We start from the raw sequence: 26313 nt of genomic DNA on the forward strand, positions 1-26313 counted from the left end.
TTATTTTAACCTGTAAATGCAGTAGTAGCTCAGTGGTTAAGATACTTGACTTGTAATTGGAAGGTTGCTGCTTCAAGTCCTGCCACTGTTAGGCCCCTAAGCAAGGCCCTTAACCCTCAATTGCTCAAGTTATACTCAGTCATAGTTGTAAACTGCTTTGGACAAAAGTGACAGGTAAATGTCAGAAATGCATGATTTTATAACTTGTTTATGATTTGATGCTGGTTTAAACTCAGTTTAATAGTTTCAAACCACACATTGCACCTCTGTGCTATTAATAAAGAGGAAAAGGATGATTCCCAACTTTTTTAAAAGGTAATCAAAACAATTACACAGACTGCTGATTATAACCATCAGGAATGGGGAAGTGGGTTATGTAAGTCTAAATTGTGAACTATTTGATAAAAATTTTAACACATTTTCTTTCTCCCACCCTTGCCCTCTCAAAAGGTCAAACAACACATTACACGTGTCTTTTTTCCTTGAAATAGTTGGTGCGAAATACTGTTTAAATTGCCTGTTTTGTTTTGTGAATAAGGTGATTATGATCAGTAGCCACTATCTACAAGTTATATGCTTACCATAGTAAATGTAAATCTTAATGTACATGTGTGTAACAACCTGAAATGTAAACATAATTCTAAATGGTTCTGTTATTAGAATTGCTGTAATTAGAATTAGAATTAGTAATTCTAGTAATTAGTAATTAGTAATTAGAATTATTATTATTATTTATTATTATTATTATTATTATTTTAAAATTTTAAACCTGATAGATATGTGCATCTCACTCATGTCTCAAACTTCTTTGCATCACGCATCCACGTCTGCTCTGTCCTTGCATTCTAAATAAAACATTCCAGCCCATGTTTCTGATCTTTCAGAGACAGAAAATTGCATTAAGACTAAGTCTTTTACCTTTATGCCCAATCATGCAGGATGGCAAACATTGCAGAAGAGTTGCTTGCCACTCTAAAGGAGTTATTGTCACATGACATGAAATCATTCAAGTGGCATCTAACCAGCGGTGTGGAAGGTTTTGAACGCATTCCAAAAGCTGAACTGGAGAATGCAGACAGACATGACATTGTGGATAAGATGTTGCAGAATTATGGCCCAGATGGAGCTGTGGAGATCACAGTGGCCATGCTGAAGAAGATCAACCAGAACCAACTGGCTGAGGAACTGCAATCTAAACACTGTGAGAATCATACTCACTATACACTATTTGATCACAGAGAGAATGTAATCATATTAATGAGAATGATTCAACTGAAATCATATTCACTATTTAAATGCAGGGAGAGTAATGTAGCTGAAATAACATTCACTACTTAAACTCAAAATGTATCAAATATATAATGAAATGGATAGTTCTTGCTTACATTTGCATTCTATTTCCACCAATCAAAAGTGTGTCTTTTATCATGTTTACACATTTGCTGAAATAATGCTCTTATCTTGAACCTTGAACATATTTTGTTAAACATTCAGATTACATTAAAATGATTATTTGTCAAATTATTAGTTTTAGAATTAAATAGCACAAACATTATGGCCTATAGACTTCCAGTGAGAATAATCCAACATTGTAAATTGCTTTTATACACCGAAAAGGACTAATGTAATATTCAGAAACTTTTACTACCTATTGATTTCATTGTATGTTGAGGCTGAATAAATAACAAGGCACATGTAAATGATCAAACCCTCATATAAACAAAAATCAGTTGGACCAGTCCAGGACATAATGGCTCAGACTGTACCAGGCCAGAACCCTGCATTTCAGAGTGAACTATTTAATGCACCTATTTAACATGGGGATGTGGTTTATGGCCCGATTAATATTATCATCACTGTCTAATTGCAGTTTGTCACACTCATACAAATAATGCTAGATAGTTAAAATAATTACATAGTGGGATAATGCATTGGCTAGTATGAATTAAGTACCCTGTTCATTACGATTAAGTATGTCTTGTAATTCTCAGTTCTACAAGTAAATCTTAATTATTTAATACATGAAGAAAGCTAGAAAATTTTGATCATGATAAACAATTCAGACAACACCTACTTTAATGTATATAGGTAAGAGAAAGCAAACTGTTGGCTGCTATTTTGTGGTTCTTCTGTTTTATGCTTGGTGAGACAAGGTGGTTCTGGGAGGCATAATCAGTTTTATTTGCCCTACCTAGATGAATGACACCAAGGAATTCCAGGAAAAGGAAAGGTTTTTTGATTGTTTTTTACTTGGATACCTGAATAGATAATAATTTATGCATTATGCATTTCTTCTAATTAATCCTACAACACTATTCCACATTAACACAAGCATGACTATAAAATAGTTAGTCAGATGTTGCATATAACTTATCATTGGGGTTTCCAAAGTAAACCTGTAGCCTGTAAACATAATCACATTTTATTTTTAACCTGCTTGTAAATCACCTCAAGGAGGCAGAAAAATATAGTTATAAAGAAGTATGTTGTTACCTTGCAAGACATTAGCATATGTACACTTTACTCAGAAATATCAAAATATTCTGCTCACCATTGAGTTTTAACTACAGAGCTAGAACCAGCTGTGTCTAGCTGGCTTACTTGCATGATGTTAGCACTGGTGTCTCTGGCATAGTAAGAAATTCTGAAGGGGCAGCTTCTGCCTCATCACAAAAAAAAAAAAAATTATGTGCAAACATTCTTAAGTACTAAAAAATATAATATATAACATAATACATTGTCAATGAAACTGAGACCATATGAACGATGCCAACATAACTCAGCACAGGAAGTGAAGCGGGGCCATGTCATCCTCAATAACAAGCATTTGATCTCACATAATCCATAGCTGTACTAGCTTCTACTGTGTGTATCATTAAAAACCCAATTTTTATCAAACATTATATGATCACTGAGTTCTGCAATTATAAACAACACCTCCAATGCAATATTTAAATTATATTTAAAATTTAAAAATATTTAAAATTATTTAAATTTGCATTCATTTAGCTTCAAGAGATGCACAATAATAATTAATGGCAAGGTACTTATTTAAAACTTAAATTGTAAACTTAAATTTTGCCTTGCTTAATAACACAGTGACTTTCAAAGTATATTTGCTATCAAAGGCTAGCTGTAAAATAATGCATATAGTGAACATATCGACGTTTTTTATCAGTTGCTCTCAGCTTTGGGGCCAGTGACAAATATGACCCACAGGCCATCACTGAAAGCACTTCACACTGCTAAGAATGGCCCTGTACACAACAGGTACAGGACAATATTTAGAATCTTCTTGGACAATCAGGATAACTAGAATTATTGAGTTATAGTACTTGATAGACTGAATTAACAACACCTCTGAAAGTTGGCTAATATGAATGTGAGGTAAGCTAATGCTTATACAGTGGTTTGAGTACCATTCCAGTGTGATCAGGCATCCAAAAAGAGCCAACCAAACATGAATTGCAAATAACAGATTATGTGAGTGGTGCAGAGGGACCAGAAAGAAGAAATGCCCCATACTGAGCAGATTGCTGTCAGATGATCTAAGAATGTGAGAAGCATTATAAAGATGGAGTTCAGAAAGATAAAAGAAAAAAAAAGTCAAATATAAAGCAACAACAAAATGATGCTCTATATCATATCAGAATAAAAAAAAAACCTTGGGTTTTAATATTAACTCATGCCCTCTCCCTTAGGTGTAAACAGAAGTAAGAAGGCAATCAAGATTCCAATTCCAACCTCACCCTCTGCTGTCGTTCAGGGTGGACTTAATGTTCTCACTACAGGTAAACTCATCACTGTACCTTTACTTTGGAAAAAAATCTAAATTGCAACTTAAAGAACATGTATGTGCTTAATGTACCCACTAAAATGTGATTAATGTGCCCACTATGGACTGTTTTAACTTGGTGCCATAAGCTTTAGATTTCTTTGTCTATTTATTCATTTATGTATTTATTTATTTACAAATATTAATCATCCAACAAAGTCCATATTTTATTCTTGGATTAATGTTAGAATGACAGAAACAGTACAATACAATGCTATAGAATACAGCACAATTTCGGTGCAATTACTAAGCAAGACAGGTTATGTGTAAATATAAGATCTTCTTACAGGTGTCTGAATAGTTTAATTAATGTGCTTTTCAAAGAGATATTTGAAGACAGAGAGGGACTCCACTGTTTGGACAGCTAGTAGAAGGTCATTCCACCAACAGGGTCCAACGATTGAGAAGTGTTTTGGTGCTTGCAATCCATGACTATCCTTGCTATCCTTGAAGAATAATGGGTCCAGCTGGGCCGTAATTGAAGCTTGAAAGGCTTGAGATACAGATTGCATTGTTACCATTGTCATCCAGTAGGATGGCACAGGCAGGTTTTAAACCTGATATGTGTAGCTACTGGAAGTCAGTAAAGTGACTGGAGTAGTAGAGTGACATAAGAAAATTTAGAAGAGGAGAAACTTGCATGACCTCAAAAACAATTAGAACAATTAAGCTTGCAGTAATTAAGTCGTTCTGATTTTTTTTTTTGAGGGGGGGGGGGGGGGGGTTGACAAACACCACTATAAACCAATACTAGTCCTGATTTTGGTCATTCTGGCCTATACTAAAAATGTTCTATACCACTAAATAAAAATACTCCATATGGTTTTCTTGTAAAAGATCAGCAGCATTAACATAAGAGCAGTGGTATTTTTATTGTAACTGTAACAAAAGTTTCCTTTTATACCCTGTTACATATATACTGTTAGTTACCATCCTTAGAACACCCATTATTGTCTTTTCTGCCTTCATGCAGATATAACAGCTCAAGAAGGGACTGAAGGACATTTATGACCAAAAAAAATGTTCTATGCAATTGAAAAATTTACATTTTGTGTTTAATATTCCTTATTCTGTACTGATGTCCTCCTTAGGTGTAGGCAAATATATGAAGATGAATGCTACGAGTGCAACATCAAGCTCTCCTGTCAATCCTAACAAAGCAGGTAAGCTCATCACTGTCCACTTTACATGTGCAATATTATCAATATCAACCTAAAAATCATGAATGTGCTTAAATGTGCAATAGTACTCCTGTAAACCTTTTTCTCTTAGTGTCAGAAGCTGTTTGTTCATTCATGTGTTCATTTATATATTTATTTAATTATAAATATTAATCAATAAGCAAAGTTCATATTTAATTGGAAAATTAACATTTCATCTTTCTTTTTCCTTATCATTTCATGTATATGTTGCATCATTACGCCAGTGATAACATTGATGTAGAGGCTATTTAACAAATTATGCTAACACATTTTATTCTTCTTACATATATTATCACATCATATTCATGTTTTAGTTATTCTTGCATTTAGTAAAATAAAAATGTTTTCAAGCATAAAATAACAACTGTAAATAAGATCAATAAAACAACAAGATATGTATTTGTAAAAGAATGCAGTTGCCTTTTTTACTGCCTGTTATTCCGTTACTACCCAACTGTGGAATCCACACCCATTATTGATCTGCTATTAATTAGAAATAATAAGCAAAGGTAGCTGCCTCTTAAACAAATTCTTCTTGTGATAATGCTTCACAAAAAGGAAATATAAAACTTTGAACTGGGACCACACATCCCCCCCCCTCTCCATAATCTGCACCTGGCTGTGTTTCCCTTGCTTAAAATAAAGCAGTTAAAAAAGAGACTAAAGAGACATTTAACCACAGCTAAGTCACAATTATTAAAGCAGATTATTTGTCTTGTATTTTGTATTCTGTATTTGATGTCTTCTCACTCAGATGGAGACAAATGTGGGAATGTAAATAATAGAAGTTCAGAAGTCCCCAAGGCAACTCGTACTACTTTCCATTCAGGTAAACTCAACCACATCATCACTGCTTCCTTTTACTAACACATTGACAATAATATAAATTTCAATCTTGATTGTGCATATCATTAAGATACAATATGTGTTTACTGTGACATATTTTCAAAACTTTCAGAAGCCTTGAAGCTATTGTCCAGTTTATTCACAATTGACAATTATTCATCCAGCAAAGTCCACAGTACTTTGAACATTAACTTTCAAAATCTATTATATCCTCATAGTTATATGCAGAATTTGCATCATAATTATATGTTGACAAATTATATGAATACATTTTACATTTCTGAACTAAATTGCAGATATTTGAGTAATTACACTTAAGAAGCCAAATAATTATTACATGTAAACACTGCTTAGTTTCGGAAAAAAAAAAACTTGGATGTTCCAATTTTCTTTTTGTGAATTGATAACAAACACCACTTTAGGCCAACTCTAGTTATGCCTGCAGTCATTCTGGTCTTTAATAAAATACAGGTTTATATCATCATAAATTTATTTTATATTCTTCTCTTACAAAAGATAAACCACCTCACATCCAATTACTGCACTCCCTGAAGCAAAGAGTAACTGGCCACGAGAAGCGTTTGGATAACATCTACACAAATCTCACTATAGTGGTGAATGAGACTGCAGGAGCCATTCAAGAGATGATACGGCCTAAAATATCTTCCAAAAGACATTGTAAAACTGTCAAATCCAGTGTCAAATTCAGTAAAATTTTCAAAGACCAGTCTGATAAACGGCGGAACAGAAGAGTGTTGACAATGGGAATTGCAGGAGTGGGCAAAACCGTATCAATTGACAAATTCATCCTTGACTGGGTGAAGGGCAGGGAAAATCAAGACATAAAGTACATTTTCCCCCTTCGTTTCTGTGAACTGAATCTAATAAAAGATAAAGAATTCAGTTTAATTGAATTACTGAATCATTGTTTTTTCTCTTCAAAACCTGTACTGAAGAGTCTCCCGGAGGATGATGGGAAAGTTTTATTTATTTTTGATGGGCTTGATGAGTGCCGCTTTCCTCTTTGCTTCGAAGATGATAAGGGACAAAACAATATCAATGAGAAGGCCTCAGTGGGCACTCTGATCACAAGTCTCATCAAAAGACAGATAGTTCCCTTGGCCCTCATCTGGATAACTTGCCGACCAGCAGGCTCCCATCAGATTCCACAAAAATACCTTGAACTGGTAACAGAAGTACGAGGTTTCAGTGATGAACAAATGGAGGCATACCTCAGCAAATGCTGCAATGAAGATGTGGGAATGAAAGTATTCTCACATATAAAGAAATCAAGGAGCCTCCACATCATGTGTCAAATACCAGTCTTCTGCTGGATAACTGCCACTGTGCTTCAGCCATTAATGGAGGAAGACAGCCAAAATGAAATGCCTTCAACTCTCACAGGAATGTATATAAACTTCCTACTTCAGCAGAAAATACTAATGGAAAAGAAATTCCAAGAGGAGCCTACAAAATCTGTTGATATCGAGCGCATCATTCTGAAGTTTGGTAAACTGGCCATCCATAATCTTGAGAGCGGCACATCAATATTTTGTGAGGAAGACCTTATGAAATATGGAATTGATGTCTCTGATGGCACTGAGTTCGCAGCAAATTGCCCTGAGATTTTCTGTCAGCATGAAGGGATTTCTGAGAGGAAAATCTTCAGCTTTACACATCTGAGTGTTCAGGAAAGCATTGCAGCTTTATACGTGCATTACACACAATGTCAAAACAAAAAGAATGCACTCAGGCGGAATTCAATTGTACACAAGGTTTTATGGCTGAATAAGAACCTACAGGATCTCCACAAGTATGCAGTGAAAAAGTCTTTGCAGAGTGAAAATGGACACCTGGACCTTTTCCTCCGCTTCCTCCTTGGACTCTCTCTGGAGTCTAATCAGAATGATCTGATGAAACTTCTGCCAAGTTTGAATGTCAAAGTAAAGAGTGTGAGTGAGACAGTTCAGTACATTAAAAAGAAACTGAATGGTCAAATTTCATCTGACAGAATCCTGAATCTCTTTCACTGTTTGAGTGAACTGAATGACAACTCCCTGACAAACGAAATCCAGAACTACCTGAACTCAGGGAATCTCTCAAACCAGAAACTCTCACCTACACAGTGGTCAGCTCTGTTGCTTGTGTTGCTGATGTCAGAGGAGATTCAAGAGAAGTTTGAGCTGAATAAATACATACCATCAGATGAAGGACTAAAGAGACTTCTGCCAGTGCTAAAAAACACACGACGAGCTCTGTAAGTATTTTTTTAGTAAAATAAGTTCAAACACAAACCATAATAATAGTGTATATATAGTTAAAAACCATTAGTTAGTTGTAATGAAACCATGTCGTTTAATTTTAAATGTTTGACTGACTTGGCAGTGACAACAGCTAGTGTATATAATAAAATAGTCAAGATGTCTTTATTGCAAATTATGCATAACAGGTGCATTGGAATTCCTACATCCAAGAAATAGAATAGCCAAAGAAAGGTATAATAACCTCCAGCCTAATGATGTTGGGTCTTGGATGGAGTGATCCATGTATTAATATTTCTGCTCTTTCCCAACTTCCAGCTCCACTCTTGTCCAGTTTACTGTACCTGCTAATGACTGGCAGAGTATACATGGTTATGTCTTTTATCTTATTATTCCCATTCTGGGTTTTGAGGACTTTCCTTACACTATGGAGGATTATTAAAAAATCCTTGGCTAATAGTATCCTTGAGCCCAGTGCAAGCTTTTTTGTGGTTCATTCTCTTTAAAGATGGATAAAAATACTGCTATTTAGGTTAGTTAATTGTCATGAGAAAATTATCTGTGATATGTCAGTAAAGAGTGTGTGTAAAGATGGAAAATGCACAGACCTTCAGCTTGCTCATGGTGGTATTCTTCCCTTTGGGTCATATAGGTGTTGCAGACTTTAATTACGTGCTATCATATGTAACTAAATAGAGAAAGTAGATTTCTGTGTAAAAGGGTTTTAGGTGCTAAAACATCTTGTAGACTTGCATTATCCATAAATCTTCACGTATTGCACCTGTTTTTTGCTCATCCTGTTCAAACTTTTTCTGTGGTTGGATTCCACACTCACATTTTCCTTTGCTTTTCCAGACTATATGGCTGCAATATAACAGAAAACTCTGGTGAAACTCTCTGCACTGCTTTGACATCAGCAAACTCCCTCTTGAGGGAGCTGGATCTCAGTAACAATAATCTGCAAGATTCAGGAGTGAAGCTACTCTCTGCTGGACTGAATAGCTCACATTGTAAACTGGAGATACTCAGGTGAGCTTCCTGTTAAAATGAGATTTTATGGTTTTTAGATTATCATATTGTTATTTTATGATTATCTAAGAATAGCTTATTAATCATAAACCTTATTTATATAGAGTTGAGCTTTCTACTTAAATTTACTGTGAATCCTAAATTGGCCACCGTTAAATTTATTTACTATTAGGCCATAAAAAAGTATTTTTGCCAAAACAGAAAACTTGCATTTTAATAGATATGACAGTTAATAGATGATAGTTATTCATAATTGTTATTAACTGATAATTGAATCAGACAAACAAATGAAATAGCTAACAATTTAAATCAGTGCATGTCACAAACTCTACACACCTTAAAAGACCCAGTAGCACTTTTAATCCTGAGGATATTAATCTCTTTATCTATACTATCCAAAACAACCAATGTTTCTTAGAACTTTTAATGATAGTCACTATTTTTCACTCTTATAAATTACTTCATCCAATTCTCCTTTGTCTCTATCTGCAGTATCCCAGATCAAAATGGTTTTCTATTTGGAGTATTGAGGCTCCTCCCATGGTTTCTTCCCATTTTCCATCTCTTCTTGCCACTGTCACTCTTGGCTTCTTCTTTAGGGGTCTGGATGTAATTTATTCCTAAGCTACTTTACAACACTGTGCATTGTAAAAACTCTGAAACAAATATATTGAATCTAGAATCCCACATACTTACAAGCACTAATCAAGTCAATTCTGCACCACACTGACTTTGACTGACTCTAATACTGCTTGACTTGAACCACCATCTCTCAAAACAAAACTAAGACAAAACAAGACTCTTCTCTCTCCTGGCACCCAGGTGGTGGAATGAACTCCCCATGGTTGTCTATACAGCTGAGTCTGTATGTACTTCAAAACACTTTTAGTGTTTTCTTTTCCACTCTATCAAGGGATTTAGCCTGATAGTATTCTTAATACTGACCTATCAATTGTCACTTGATGATCTGTATTTGATTGGGTTTACAAAGCCTTTCTGTAAGCTGCTCTGCACAACGGTGTCTGGCAGATGTATATATAACAGGGTATGCTTCATGAATTAATTTAAAGTCACTTTCTTTTCATATGCCTTTAAATCCAAAATATAAATTGGTGTTTTCTTTAATTCAAGGTTTGCCATTCTTATCAAAGTATCAGCTGATTTGATATGTTGCAAATCACCAGGTTGTCCTAAAGCATTGTAACACAAAGATCATGATTAAATGGTAGACTGAGTATCAGCCTCATCACTTTTCTCTCATTTAAAATTATTTTAGCAGTAGAATGATTTTTGTAATGATCTGTGTGAAACAATTATGTCCATTTGTATGATTCTGATAACCATTTACTATCAAAGTGTTCAAATATATGACAATTTGAAGCCTGCTGTTTCCATGGTGACAATGCTGCAGTTTGCAAAGCATGTAGATGTATATGTATGTCTTCCTTCTCTTTCCAGGTTATCTGGTTGTTTTGTCACACAGCAAGGTTGTTCTTTTCTGGCTTCAGCTCTGAGTTCAAACCTCTCATACCTGAAAGAACTGAATTTGAACTACAACCACCTAGGAGACTCAGGAGTGAAGCGCCTCTCTGCTAGACTGGAGGATTCACACTGCAGACTGGAGACACTCAGGTATAAGCTCTGTGTGTGAGTCCACAAGCCTCTGATTATTTCCTTTTTGACCCTGCCTGTCTGTACATGTTTTTGCCTCTGGCCCTTTTGGAGTGTCTAGTAATGATTCCCTGCACATAGACCCAAAAGGCATGTCTGAGTTCATTCCTACATAGAATAATTTACCACCCATGGGTCCAGTGGGATTCTGTGAATTACAAATGGCTATAAAACCACAGGAAAGACAGCATTGCTTATTCGAAACCAACCTCCAACAGCTACACAGCACCATAGAAAGCATGAGCCATGAAATAAAAGGTATAATAGCTAGTCAGCTTTCCATTCCACAACCCGCTCTGGTCATGACTGATGTTACTGAGAACACAGCCTCCCTATTAAATTAGCCCTCCCAGATACATTTGATTGACCCCCAGAACTGTGTAAGGTGTTTCTATTGCAAATATCTTTATAGTTTTGTCATAGTCCAGGGGCTTTTCCCACAGATATGTTTAGGATCGCCTTTCTCCTATCCCAATTACAGCAAAGGCTCTTAAATGGACAACAGACATATGGTAGTCTCATACCTCAGAAAAACAGTCATATGCCCATTTAGAAGGGTCATTTAGGGGACTTACATTCTAAGTGTGGGAAAGCCCTAGGTGAACAATTGCTTCACATGCACTATGGGAAAACACTGGCAGAAGCATATGCTACTGAATTCCATACCCTGGCTGCACAGAGTGGCTGGAATCATTAAATGTTCAGAACAGTCTTGTACCAGGGACTTAACAAGACATTATGGTCAGAGATGGTATGTAAGGATGACCAATCATCTCTGTCTGACCTCATTCAGCTTGCAATACATTGGATAACCCCACCAGGTCCAGAAGAACTCAGCTGAGGATCTGGGAAGGGGACAAATGGAAAAGTCATCTTCTTTCTTGCTACTTCTCACCACTATGCATACCAGGCAATGATTTACACCCATTCGGTGTTCTGGTAACTTCATAAATAACATCTTCAGAGATGCTTTATAAATGGGTACTAGTTTACATCAATGGCATCCTCATTTATTCACATACAACACATACAACATTTAAGAAAAGTGTTGCTCAGACTCAGAGAAAACAACATATTTGTCAAACTAGACATAGTTCCACAGTACAGAGGTACAATTTACACCTTAAATGAAAAGGGGGTCAGCAAGAACAACCAAAAAATACAAGAAGTGAAAAGTTGTCCCCATCTTATAAAGGAACTATAAAGGAATTTGGAAATTCAGCACTCATTGCAAACCTGATCACAGATCTGTTAAAATGAAAATCTCCTGCTGCACATATAGCTTTATCCTGGTTAAAACATCAATTCACCACAGCCCCCAATCTCCCCTTCATAGTTGAAGTGGATGCTTCTGAAAAAGGCATCAGAGCTGTACTGTCACAGAGGCAAAGAAACCCTTTGAAACTACATCCCCTTTTCCTGGAAATTAACTCCCCAAGAAAGAAATTATGAAGTTAGGAACAAAGAAGTTCTCAGCATGAAATCTGCTTTGGAAGAGTGGAGGCACCGCTTGGATGGAGCTCATTTAACTTTATGATCTTCACACATCATCAAAACCTAGAATACATAAAAACAGCTTAACTCTCACCAAACTAGATGAGCTTTGTTTTTCATCCACTTCAATTTCACCATGAGCTACAGATCAGGATCGAAGAATGGAAAGGCTGATACCTTATCCTGCCTTTATGAACTCAGGCAGCAAGCTGACCCCATCCTTCCTCCTTCTTGTATATTAGCCCTAGTCAGATGGGATATCATGCAAACAATACATCAAGCCCATCGCTCAGACCCTACTCCTCCTGACTGTCCCTATGGGTGCATAAATCTCTTAGCTCCACACCACAAAGCCGTGTTGGAGTTCAATCCTTCATGATCTCATTGCCAAAATCAGGTTAAGGGAAGCATCTTCACATAGATGAAGAGTAGAGGAGGAAAGCATGCAAAGCAAGAGGGTGTGTGAAAGTAAGGAGACCTGCCCTCTGTTTCTGTTTTTAACATGGCCTCAAATAATTGTAATCAGGTGCTTAGGTAATAATCACTATGTGCCTATGTGTAAATACTATCTCATCAGGTGATTATGTAATGATCACTACATGCCTATGAGTAAATACCCAGCATTATAAGTTTTAAATCTATGCATGGTCTATAGAATGTTTTGTATCTATAGTATTTATATCCATATCTGATGTATTCATTGCAGTTTAGTTAGCTGTGATCTTGGGGAAGAGACTTGTTTGCTGTGTGTTTGCTGTGATGCCTTTTTTTCAGATGGCTTTTTCAACAGCAAACAGAAATAATAAAAAGACAGACCAAAAGTCAAGCTACATGGACAAGCTTCAATATAAATACCCAACATGACAAGAAATAAATCCCTATACTGTTTATAAGATTGGAACATTGAAACATTAATATTTGTTTTATCTGCTTGCAGGCTAGCTGGCTGTAATCTTGGGGAAGAAACTTGTAAAAATCTGGGATCTGTTTTACAACTCACAAAGTCCCCACTGAGAGAACTGGACCTTAGTAAAAATGATCTACAGGATTCAGGAGTGAAACTGCTCTCTCTTGGATTGAAAAATTCACAATGTAAACTAGAGACACTAAAGTAAGCCTTTTGAGGAGGCTTTATGGAAAAGAACATTTTAAGTTGTGATATTTAATAATAATTTTTAGATTCAATTTAAGATACAGCAGTCTATATAGTCTATATAATAAATAATATAATTGGGAGTGTATTCTAATAAATGACGACAAGATATACATTCTGAATATTTACTCACATACTGAAGGCTAATTGGAGGATATTGAGAAACTAACATATAGTCTAATGGTATGACACAGCTACGTCATTACCAGCAGGTCTACAGGCTATACAGTGTATAATCTTGCCATTTCTAATTTAATTAATGCTGGAATGTTTGAACATAAACTGTCTGAACATAGTTCTTGCTAGCACTGGGAGTGATTCCAAAATTTGCTTAAAATTCTCATTAGATAATTAAGTGGGTTTTTTTGTGGTGGGACACCAAAATATAAATAAAACAATCTATAGATTAGCAATTCTATGATAATTAAATCCCAGTTCCAAACATGAATTAATATAATCCCCTGTCAAAGTGTACCATGGGTGATCCAAAACACTAGTATGAGTTGTACATAATGTTGGTGGAACTGCAAGAATATTCCTTCTTTAGTGTCTTCAATCTTCAAATTGTTGTACAATCAGAATTAGAGAAAAAAATTGAAACTTTGCTTCACCTTATGTTGATGAGCATGCTGTATAGATGTTAAATATCTGCCTTCCTCTTAAAATGCCTTGTCATCCGGATGCACTGAAAATTGTTTTACACACACTTGACCACTGACATACACACAAGCTTAGTTAAACTCTGTTTACACACCAGTGAATAAATGTACAATGTCATGTATATACAACTGTAAGTTAACATATGCAAATTTAAGTAGTAGGCTATTGATGCAGAAATGTTTCATATGTATGTGGAAGTGTGCATGTATTTCACTGATTTTGCCCTAAACGGACTGCTGTACTGCCTCCTTCTTGGTTCCTTCATCTCTACAGATTGTCTGGTTGTTTGGTCACAGAGGAAGGCTGCTGTTCTCTGGCATCTGCTCTGACTTCAAACATCTCACACTTGAAAGAACTGGATCTGACCTACAACCACCCAGGAGACTCAGGCGTGAACAAGCTCTCTGCTATACTGCAGGATACACACTGTAATCTGGAGACTCTCAAGTATGTATAAATGTATAGAGTTATGTGCATATCCACAATGATTCCACTGTGCAGTAATATGGTGACAATTGTTGGTGTTTGGATTTTAAGATGTTTGGTGAGTTGTCTGAAATGACTGATTGCTGACCTTTTCATAGCAGAAGGTGAATAACACAGGACAGGTTGCATAAATGACCATCAGTGTAGTGCAGTATACCAGGAATAATTATTCACATACTGCTGGATATAAAAGTCTCTGTTGTAAATGTTACTTCTAAAGTTTCTGACTGGGTCAAGAAAGAACACTCATTGCTTCATTGGCTGTTGGCACAGATGGACTAAGAAGACGAGTGATTTGTAACTTTGTATTTAATTACAGTGAGCAACATAAGGTTTCAATCTGACTTTCAAATGTCATGCAGTCTAGAGAGTGCTGGTAGAAAACAATAACAAAGAATCTAGAGAGAAATTATTTTCTCTATGTAATAATGTAGCTCAGTTGAATGTCACTGAGAGTCAGAAAGTATCAGATGTGCATAAACCGGACTTTTTTAAGATTCATTTTTGTTTCCATGTCGGTAGGAACAGGTGCCTGATTACTGAATGAATCATTTTGCAAGTGGTTTCTCATTTTGAAAACATTTGTTGAGCAGAGTATGAGTGATGCAGAATGACAATTTTGCCTGGAGGAAGGCGTGTATTTTCATAAAGGTGGAGTGATGATGTTTTCTCTCACTCCATGGTCACTCTGGTACCACTGCAGTGCAACATGTGCCATTGACCCATAATGAAACTCCACAATACATTTTTCCAAGCTTGGTGTGCTGTAGGTACTTTCAAAGAAACCCTGAAAGTGATCAAAAATGCAAGTTTACAATTATGCTGAGGTCACTACCACAAAAGATTTACAGGGATGTGTTACATTTCCATTTTTTTTAAATGGCTAAAAAAAACTGCTGTGTCATTTGTGCTATGTCATTTATTCATAGAATAAATCCTAGCCAGTAGAGTAGGTTAGAGTCCAATATAACAATTAACCCCATGGTTCACCACACCCTCTAAAGGGAACGCGGGCATACTCAAATAAGTTACTTGATATTCTTAAAGTACATTACATTTACCAACATAGCATTCCTTAGGACTATTACAAGTACCTGCTTACCGATTTTCAGCTGTCTACATGCATCCGTTCGCCAGAAATCCCATGCTGAATACACCGGTTTTTTTTCGGCTAAATTTCCACAAACACGTGCCTGCCCTTTTAAGTTGCCTTCTAAAACATTCTTCCGGTATAAGAGAACTTCAGATTTTGTCATAGAAAGTTCAATTACCATCAAATAAACACCGTGACATGTTTAAAAAAGTATATAGAATGCTAATACAGCTCTTTATTAGCTTGCACACTTCTTAGAGCAAAAACACACGTTCGGTTCCTTCGTAACCTAACACAAAATACGCAACCTATAGTTACATCAAACTGCACGTTACTATCCTAAAACTGTTCCTGAATAGAGCATTGTACCCTCCTTTCTTAGAATCCGTGTTTGTTATTCGTCCATCAAATAAACGTTCTCTTTGATTGCTTTGTTTTTCTACCTTTGGCAAGATTCCGTATTGTGTTGCTGTTCATGGTTGGCCTATCAAAAGAGCTTATAGTAATGGACCGTTGAAACCAAAGTGATTGAAACCACTTTCAGCAAATAGTATTCCCTCAGAAGAAAACATCGACACCTCATTTGCCTTGAATACTACACTACAGAGGTGGGGCGGGCCACGCGTAAACACAATATAAGGTCCTGTTGCGCACCAATATTCTCCATTTTGGAAGCGCATCGCATGCGCAAGTCACTCCATTTTGGCTAGTTCGCTTTGTTTTTGTAACACGTTCCGCTTTTTATGAAAATTTGTTATTTTTATCACAGTAATGGAGAGGAAAAGGCAATTTACAGTTTCAGATGTCCATGAGGAGCTATTTAGGTTTAGCGAGGTGAGAGCGATGATGGTTCCGAGGTGAGAGCGATGACTTTTCCACGGCTGCTAGCATGGATTTTGTTGATCAAGACGCTATTGAGCTTGGAATCGACGCCGTGCTCGATGTACCGTAAGTATAAAATTCATATAGCATGCGTGATTCTTTATTGTAAAAGTTCAGTGTTGATTACGTAATATTTAAATGTCCATTGAATTTGCTCCTATGTTGACTGAAACTCTAGTACTTGTTGTTGTATTGTTTATCGCACTGATTGTGTAAGTCGTAACTCTCTCTGGATAAGCGCGTCTGCTACATGCCCTAAATGTAAAGATAAATTATTGTTGTTTGAGATGGAGTTTGTATTTTGCACTAGGCATTAGCATTAGCATTGGTTAGCATTAGCATTAGCATTGATTAGCATTAGCATTGATTATAATTAGCATTGATCATCATTCTAGTTCATTGGTATCTTGGTTATATGATTGTAAAGCGTCCTTGATCATGCAAAGGCACTATAGTGATGTAATTGTAAATGTATGTAGTAAATGTAGTAATTCTTATTTAGTATGGCAATTTGTATTTATTTTCATCTTCATAGCTTACTCCTGTCTTTGTCTTGCAGTGAAGAAAATTCACCCTGCCCTCCCCCATCTGAGAGATTTCACACCTCTTCTGCCCCACCCCCAGAGCCATCAGCTTCTACCCCCTGCCAATCTGTGGACACCCCTCACACCTCAGGACTGCATAGTCACAGAGGCCCCAGGAGACTCCAAGTGGACAGATTGGAGACGTCAGGTCTCCAAGTAGAAAATACAGTGCATCTCTTGAATTGTTTATTGTATCTGCCTCAAATTTTGCATGTTTTTGGACAAGACCCTGGTGAATCAGGAAATGTAGAGGTGGAATGGAAATAAATCTCCAGCATCAATAGAAACACTTATGACCCTCCAAAATCAAAGGCGTTTTTTTTTTCGACATTTTCTTCTCTATTAGATGAGGTCAAATGGACCCTAAATGATGGAGAAATAAGTCTGGATGTGAATGAATGTCTAATCCCAAGTGTCTACTTCAATTTGAATCTGCAATGATCATGGTGTATGTGTATAATTTCAGATATCTGGTGTTAAAGTGAACAAGTACAAATCGTTCAAATGAGCTCAAAATGGCTGGTTGACAAAGGGGTTAATTAGAATACTGTAGAACTACAGGCATCAATGCTCTGCCCCTCAATTCACACCTAAGACCAAGGCAAAACTACACCTGCAGTGAGTAATTACAGCTAACAAGCAACTAGATTCAGACAAGAAGCCTTGAATTTAACAGAATCTAAAGAAGAAGTAAGTAAACTCAGAGCCTACCTTAACCAACCAGAAGATAATCAGTACACCTTTTAAAGTTTGGAGTTCTGTAGGTACTTTCACAGAGATCATGAAATTTGGCAAAAATGCAATGGTAAAGGAACTCTGCTTTTAGAGGGCCAGTGGTTTAGAACCTCATATTGGCTTTTTTTTATATTGGCTTGCCCTTTTTTAAATACAATTTGCACTGGACTTTGGGATATAAAGACCATAATGTGTTGTGAGGACACGGAAACTCTGTAGTTGTGCTGGGTTCTGCATTAGTGACACACTGGCATTATGGTGCCTCTGCATGTTTTTGCCTCATAAACATCATCATAATACAAACTTGTAAGAATTGCAGTAATGAACAGATTAGCTATACTGTGGAAAAATAGCAAGAAAGAGTCCCATGACAGAATGAGGAATAACTACTATATATGTGAGTGAGTGTGTGTGTGTGTGTGTGTGTGTGTGTGTGTGTGTGTGTGTGTGTGTGTGTGTGTAACGTTGGCCTGAGTGCTGCAGGGCATGGAGCAGGATGCACAGACTCCCTCGATTTGGTGATACATTTAATAACAAAAAACATATATGACACTCAAGGCACTCACACAAAACAACAGACAGTTATGCTATCAGTAGATATATAAACAATAATACTAACACTAACGATGACACTAACACCAACAATGACAGTAATAGTAACAATGACCAACAACGAGGCACACACAAGCCGGAGTTTAAATAGACAAACAAACATGTAACATCAACCCATGCACACGTGTGTGCCATCACTGAGGGTGTGGCTACAAACTATGGTGAACTCCCCTGCACATGGCAGTCCATACCACTTGACTCATGGTTGGGGGGGGGCTGCATTTCCATGACAATATATGTGTGTGTCCTTTTGGAAAGGTCCACTCACTCCTACAACTCAGTTCTGCCTTATATTTGGAAAACATTAGTTATAAACATTTCCTGTTTTGCTGCTGGTTCAGGGGAGAATGTATTTTAGAAGATAAAAAAAACCAAAAAACTTATAACTCCATAACTTTAGTAACACAAAGGGAAAGTGGGTAAACTGACCATCCATTCACAGTAACTGCATTTACTAAATAAATAGAATGTGCACAGACATAATTATGTACTAAATGACAAAAGAGCTAAATGGAGATTTTGTCTTTTTATATCAGATGCAATTTTGAAAAAGCATGAGTGTTAATTCTGGTGGTAAAATTTGGTATAGCTGTATATTTGAGCTGTCAGCTCAGTGTAAATGCCATTTTCTTCCATCTGTTTGGTATAAACTATATTCGAAACATGAAATGAAAATGTCAGAAAACTCTATAAAAAGGTTTATTTGAATACCTGGTATTGTAGTATATATTCAATTTGATGCAATTTCTTTCCCCAGATGGCTATTTCAAAAGCAAAAGAAAATAATAAAAAGATAAAGTTAGATGGACAAACCTCAATCTAAATACCCAACATGACAAGAAATCCCCATACAGTCTATGGGGTATGTTGTAATATTAATATTTTTGTATCTACTTGCAGGCTATCTGACTGTAATCTTGGCGAAGCGATTTGTAAAAATCTGGGATCTGTTTTACAACTGGCAAAGTCTCCACTGAGAGAACTGGACCTTAGTAACAATCATCTATGGGATTCAGGAGTGACAGAGCTCTCTGCTGGACTGAAAAGTACAGATTGTAAACTAGAGATACTAAGGTAAGTTGTGAATAGTTGTGAATTTAATCTGAAATGTAAATTATGTGTTATTCAATTATCTTTATTTATTCATAATAGATTAATGAGTTTGTTAATAAAACAAAGGAGGTCTTTGAGTCAGTTTTAGGACATTATTTGGCATCTGTTGGAAGTCAGAGCTTCTCAGGTCAAGCTTAACATGTTTCACAGAATAATTATTAAAATGACTGAAAACTACTGTCTGTGAGATGCAGAACTACAAAAACCATGTAGCCAATCATAATCCAGTGAGATTTAATATGACTGCTAAGTGCTTTAGATATTCATGAAATGAATAGATCGGTTTGACTGACAGTCTATAATACAGCCTGTTATTTTTGATTGACAGTAAAGAAGTAGTAACTTGAAAAACAATTTTGAGGTGTTATTACCATATGCTGAAGTAATGCTTTTATACTGTGCATTTCAAATGATATTTTAGATACTGCCTAATTTAAACATCATATGTTTGGTCTTTGTTGTTATATATGTATTTACATGATCACAATGGAACCAAGTTTTTATTGCATTATGCTTGGTAGACTACATGTAACATTGCTATTATTGTCAAATAGGTTCTAGTAGTACAACTTTGAACCACTAATTATGTTTGTAATTATGTATGTATTTAAACCCCTGTTGATGTGTACTTTGTTGTCGGGTATTATTCATGTAAGATGTACATATTCATGTTAGATGTCTAGTTTGGTTCTTGTTCATCGTCTTCATGTCGCACAGCTTATATGTGAGTGCCATACTGTTTATTGTTCTGGTCGAGTGGGAATAAATGTTGTCTGCAACAAGAGAGGCCTGTGCATCCTGCTCCTTGCCCTGCAGCACTTGGGCCATCACAATATTAGTTCACATGTTAAAAAAAAAAAAAAAAAAAAAGTTAAATAATTTTAATAACAGCAGCAAAATGCACTTCACCACAAATCATTCCAGTGGAGCTTTTATAGACTATTAAACCTGGGAACATTTGCCAAATAATTTCTTGTCAATGAAATTATGAAATTAGAATAAGATCATTTGTTTTCACATGTTGCAATTATCTTTTTGAAACTATTCAATCTAGTTATTATTAATATTGTTCATGTATGTCACAATGGTGTTACTGTGCTGCCACTTGTGAAGCAAGTATATGTATCTCACTACTTGTGTCTCTCCCTTTTTTCATTCCTTTCTACAGACTGTCTGGTTGTTTGGTCACAGAAGAAGGCTGTTCTTCTCTGGCTTCAGCTCTGAGTTTAAACCCCTTAAATCTGAAAGAACTGGATCTGAGCTACAACTACCCAGGAGAGTCAGGAGTGAAGCTGCTCTCTGCTGTACTGGAGGATCAACAATGCAAACTGGAGACATTAAAGTATGTAGCAAAGCAGACCCCTCCCCCCCTTGTGATTCTACTTTATATTGGATCTACTGTGCTGTCCTATGCTGTTATATAATTGATTGTGTTTGGTATTTAAGATGGGTGACTTGTCTGAAGTGACTGATTGCTTGTATGCAAGTAGTTGCGGGATATGAACATTGGAGAGAGTCTGTGCATGAGCAATAGTGTAATGTAAAACATTTGGAATAATATATATCATATTGCTGAATGTGAAAGCAAGAGTTGAAGATGAAACATCACACCACCAACAAACACATTATTTAGGACAAAACAATAAATACAAGACATTGTACAGTCTACTGCACAACATGAAAGGATGCAAATGTTTGGGTTTTTGTCTATTTTATATTACAAATTACTGGCCATGTACACTTTACTGCTGTCAAGGAAATTTATGTTTGATCATCAAATTGCTAAAAACCCAGAAATTGGAATGTGAAAATAGTGTGCTGTTAGGAACCATCAAAGACTTAAAAATAAACTTAAAAATCTTAATTTACCTCAATAAGACATATGTTAATTTAGATGTGTGTTTGTAGTGTGGGTATTCCACAATGTAAAGTTTCCTTGTTAACTTCTATGTTTATAAATTGCTCACCTGTAAGATGTAAAAGGACTGAGAGTCAAATGGAAAAATGTATGCAGGTGACACACTGGTGAATGTGCTGGCCAGTGCTTGAAGAGGGAAAGAAAACTGCTCCCTTTATTCAAATGTTGGGGTGTGTGTTTGTGTGTGTGTCAGCAAATCATTAAGTATTACATTCTGAATTTAGTAAATACTCTAGGAGAGATCACTCATGTTCACAACATAAATTTGTTCATTCAAAGTGTCAATCATTTGCCAAGCTACTAATTCTATAATTTAATATAATTTAATGACTAATTTAATAATGTAATATCTATAATGACCTTATGTATTTGTGCACTGTTGTGAGTGTGCACAAAAATACATTATTTCTTCCTTTGGCCAACAACTGGGCCATACACCTTTACCAATTTTATTATTAATGATATAGTTGGCTGCAGTAGCAGTAACATCTTGTGTTTTTGCTGATGTTACATCAAGAGGCTCCTTGCTGCTAGGAGTGGCACTAATGTTATCTTGCTGCTAGTAGCCTCCATTTAGTACTGGTTCTGGTTGAAGTTCTGCTGTCTCACACTCTTGGTCCCTTTTTAGAGCCAGGCCAACATTGTTTTTAGCATTACTTAGACCATCATTAAAGTTAGTTGTCTTAGACTTGTAGAGAGAACAAAAACAGGTCACATTGTGCTTCCTGGGTAATGTAGTTTTTTTTTTTTTTTTTTAATAGGGTAATTATCACCAAAAACCTGATATAGAGAGGACAGAAAATAGTAGGTGGAGCTTGTGAGAAGTGCTGGTACTCAAGAATAAGTTACAGTATACCAAAAGAAAAGTGTCTTACAAAACAAGAATTGAAAATACAGTGGTGTGAAAAAGTGTTTGCCCCATTCCTGATATGTGATTTTTTTTGCATGTTTGTCAGACTTAAATGATTCAGATCATCAAAAACATTAGACAAAGATAACAAGTAAACAAAATGCAGTTTTTAAATGAAGGTTTTTATTAAGGAAAAAAAAAATCCAAACCTACATGGCCTTGTGTGAAAAAGTGATTGCCCCTTAAACCTAATAACTGGTTGGGCCACCCTTAGCAGCAACAACTGCAATCAAGCATTTGTGATAACTGGCAATGAGTCTTTTACTGCGCTGTGGAGGAATTTTGGCCCACTCACCTTTGCAGAATTGTTGTAATTCAGCCACATTGGAGGGCTTTTGAGCATGAACCTCCTTTTTAAGGTCATGCCACAGCATCTCAATTGGATTCATGTCAGGATTTTGACTAGGCCACTGCAAAGTCTTCAATTTGTTTTTCTTAAGCCATTCAGAGGTGGCCTTGCTGGTATGTTTTGGATCATTGTCCTACTGCAGAACCCAAGTGTGCTTCAGCTTGAGGTCATGAAAGATGGCCAGATATTTTCCTTCAGAATTTGTGGTTCCATTTACCACAGCAAGTCTTCCAGGTCCTGAAGCAGAAAAACAGCCCCAGACCATCACACTACCAGCACCATATTTTACTGTTGGCAATGTTCCTTTTCTGAAATACTGTGTTACTTTTATGCCAGATGTAATAGGACATACACCTTCCAAAAAGTTCAACTTTTGTCTCCAGTCCACAGAGTATTTTCCCAAAAGTCTTGGGGATCATCAAGATATTTTCTGGCAAAACTGAGACAAGCTTTTATGTTCTTGCTCAGCAGTGGTTTTCGTCTTGGAACTCTGCCATGCAGGCCATTTTTGCCAAGTATCTTTCATATGGTGGAGTCATGAACACTGACCTTAACTGAGGCAAGTGAGGCCTGCAGTTCTTTAGATGTTGTTGTGGGGTCTTTTGTGACCTCTTGGATGAGTCATCACTGTGCTCTTCGGGTAATTTTGGTCGGCCAGCCACTCTTGGGAAGGTTCACCACTGTTCCATGCTTTGTGGATAATGGCTCTCACTGTGGCTCCCTGGAGTCCCAAAGCCTTAGTAATGGCTTTATAACCTTTTCAAGACTGATAGATCTCAATTACTTTGTAGCTCATTTGTTCCTAAATTTCTTTGGATCACAGCATACTGTCTAGCTTTTGACGATCTTTTTTGTCTACTTCACTTTCTCAGGCAGATCCTATTTAAGTGATTTCTTGATTGAGAACAGGTGTGGCAGTAATCAGGCCTGGGTGTGGCTAGAAAGCCATGTAGGTTTGGATTTTTTTCCCCCTTAATAAAAACACAAAACTGCATTTTGTGTTTAATTGTGTTATCTTTGTCTAATATTTAAATTTGTTTAATGATCTGAAACATTTAAGTGTGACAACATGCAAAAAAAAAAGATATCTGGAAGCGGGCAAACACTTTTTCACACCACTGTAGGCGGTCCTACCCTCCTAGAGTATCTGTCAGGGTGATTCGCCTCTGACTAGCCTGACAGGCCTTCTTCAGGTATACCTTGCAATTACCCCCTTTTGCCTTCGGAGCTGCTTCAGTTTTTAATGGCATAGATTCAACAAGCTGCTAAAAGTGTTTTAGTCTAGATTGCCATGATATCAAACAGTTGCTGCAGATTTGTCAGTTGCACATTCATGATGAGAGAAAGAAGGAGATGAAGTGATTTTCAAAAAGAAATGTTTAATTTGAATTTAAATACTTTAAACTTGCATTTATGACAATTCTTTTCTTCTTTAGAGTGGAGCATGCAGGGCCGATCAGAATCAAATCTGGCCTAAGCAAATGTAAGTTCACTGTATGCGCACCCACATGTGCACACACACACACACACACACACACACACACACACACACACACACACACACACACACACACACACACACACACACACACACACACACAAAAACAATTTGTGTCCTGTTCTATAATATCTGTTCTTGTGCATAGATGCATGTGATCTCACATTGGACCCAAACACTGCACACAGACTTCTTTCTCTGGATAAGGAGAACAAAAAGGTGACATGTATGCAGGAGCCACAGTCCTATCCTAATCCTAAGCATCCAGACAGATTTGATTGCTGTGTGCAGGTGCTGTGTAGAGAGAGTCTGTCTGGACGCTGTTACTGGGAAGCTGAGTGGAGTGGGGAGGGCACTGAAGTAGTAATAACATATAAAGGAATAAGTAGAAAAGGACGTAGTTCTGAATGTGAGTCTGGATGGAATATAAAATCCTGGAAGTTGACTTGCACTGAAACCAAATATTTGGCCTTTCATAATAAAAAGGAAACTGTCATACCAGTCCCCACCTCCAAATCCAAAAGAGTAGCAGTGTATCTGGACTGGCTTGGTGGTATTCTGTCCTTCTTTAGCATCTCCTCTGACCTGCCAACACTAACCCACTTGTACACATTCCATTCCAGATTCACTGAACCCCTCTATGCAGGGTTTGGGTTTGGTTCATTTGGTCATGGGTCCTCAGTGCATATTTGTGTGATAGAATAGTGTCCTGTTTCCTGGAGGAACACCCTTCACTACAATGGGAGGAGGACAGGATAGGACAGATATGATGTACACTCAAGCTCGCACAAAACACCCTCACAATCATGCTGTGGCTGGCAGATGTGTACTGTCCTATCAGGTCATTACATTCCTTTTTTTCTCCTAGATTGTTAATGCTAATGAGAAGGGCATATGGGAAATTGGGGAAACATTCTCAAATTCTTAAATTTGTATGTATTAAAATGTTTTCATTTTTCACATTTAGTCCCATGATTTTTGATCAGTTCCAGTTTTATAGCATAGCTGTTGCACTGCTGGCAATATATCTTTTAGCAGCTGTGATTACTTATAAGCCTACATCTGTAGCCAAGGTAATGGTAAAATATTCCAGTTTGGTTGGCTCCAAGTTTTTATTTCAGTCTGCTGTCTTAGCACTTGTTAGTGAATTCTGTGTGTGAAGGAACTTCTCATCTTTGAAGTGATATATATGGTTTATAGATTAAAGGGGGAAAATTAATACAGGGTTAAACATTCTGGAAAATGACCTAATTTAGCTCTGTAGACATATGATTTTTTTATATGAAGAATCATTTGACAAAATGCAGTGTGTATAATTTGAGTGCATGTGTATTCAAAAATTTGGTTTGTGAGTGACTCCTATGTCTCACCATCATATAGAACAATTACTGATTCAAGAATGATTAATGTTGTCTGGTTAAAGGTCATGAATAAATATTCATAAAGATCAGCTTTGTCATACTGTCATACTTTGATGTAAATAGGTAATTCAACAGTTTGAAAATTATAGGATGTCTTGAAGTGAAATATCCCCAATAATGCTAACTGACCAGATGTTAACGTCAAAGCTGCATCATTTCCTATAAATCTTAAAGATGTAGTCCACATTATCCTTAAAAGGTGAGTTTTTATTTAATTTATGTTTCTGAATTATCCTACATTTTATTGCCAATTCCTCAGACTTTAATTAAGGGTATTCCTATGGAATCACTATTGTTAAAACTAGAAGCAACACAAGGTTAAAATATAAACCTTCAGGTTTAATGTGTGTAAATATCACATTCATGATCACTGCTCTAATTTCACAAATTTTTTTTCCTTCTGGATTTGAAAACTGTCCTCACTCAACAAGTCGCTACATTACGTTCAGCTGCTTTTGCTCAAGTGTTGTAACTCATTACACACTACAACTAAGTTTTCTCCAGAAGATGGCAAACAAAGACAAACAGACAGGTGAGTAAGGTTAACTTTGGAAAAAAGCT

General features: G+C 36.5%; 1 protein-coding gene across 1 annotated transcript; it reads left to right on the plus strand.

Moving 5' to 3' along the window:
- The first annotated feature begins 939 nt into the window (after nucleotides 1–939).
- LOC113590752 (NACHT, LRR and PYD domains-containing protein 12-like) lies at nucleotides 940–25781 on the plus strand. Its single transcript, XM_035535084.1, has 11 exons — nucleotides 940–1201; nucleotides 3702–3791; nucleotides 4927–4998; nucleotides 6400–8140; nucleotides 9000–9173; nucleotides 13276–13449; nucleotides 14425–14598; nucleotides 19444–19617; nucleotides 20825–20998; nucleotides 24270–24316; nucleotides 24480–25781. Exons 1-11 carry the CDS (start codon nucleotides 940–942, stop codon nucleotides 25034–25036), a joined length of 3639 nt encoding a protein of 1212 aa, XP_035390977.1. The 3' UTR covers nucleotides 25037–25781.
- Nucleotides 25782–26313: the final 532 nt, after the last annotated feature.

This window comes from Electrophorus electricus, chromosome 16 (assembly GCF_013358815.1).
Source record: "Electrophorus electricus isolate fEleEle1 chromosome 16, fEleEle1.pri, whole genome shotgun sequence".
NCBI classification, from domain to species: domain Eukaryota; kingdom Metazoa; phylum Chordata; class Actinopteri; order Gymnotiformes; family Gymnotidae; genus Electrophorus; species Electrophorus electricus.

Excerpts from the sequence above, each read along its gene's own strand:
- LOC113590752 (XM_035535084.1), top strand. The coding sequence starts at position 940 with ATGGCAAACATTGCAGAAGAGTTGCTTGCCACTCTAAAGGAGTTATTG. Across the intron at positions 4,999-6,399 it reads TGTCAATCCTAACAAAGCAG|ATAAACCACCTCACATCCAA; the intron begins GTAAGCTCATCA and ends CTCTTACAAAAG. Across the intron at positions 13,450-14,424 it reads TGTAAACTAGAGACACTAAA|ATTGTCTGGTTGTTTGGTCA; the intron begins GTAAGCCTTTTG and ends TCATCTCTACAG.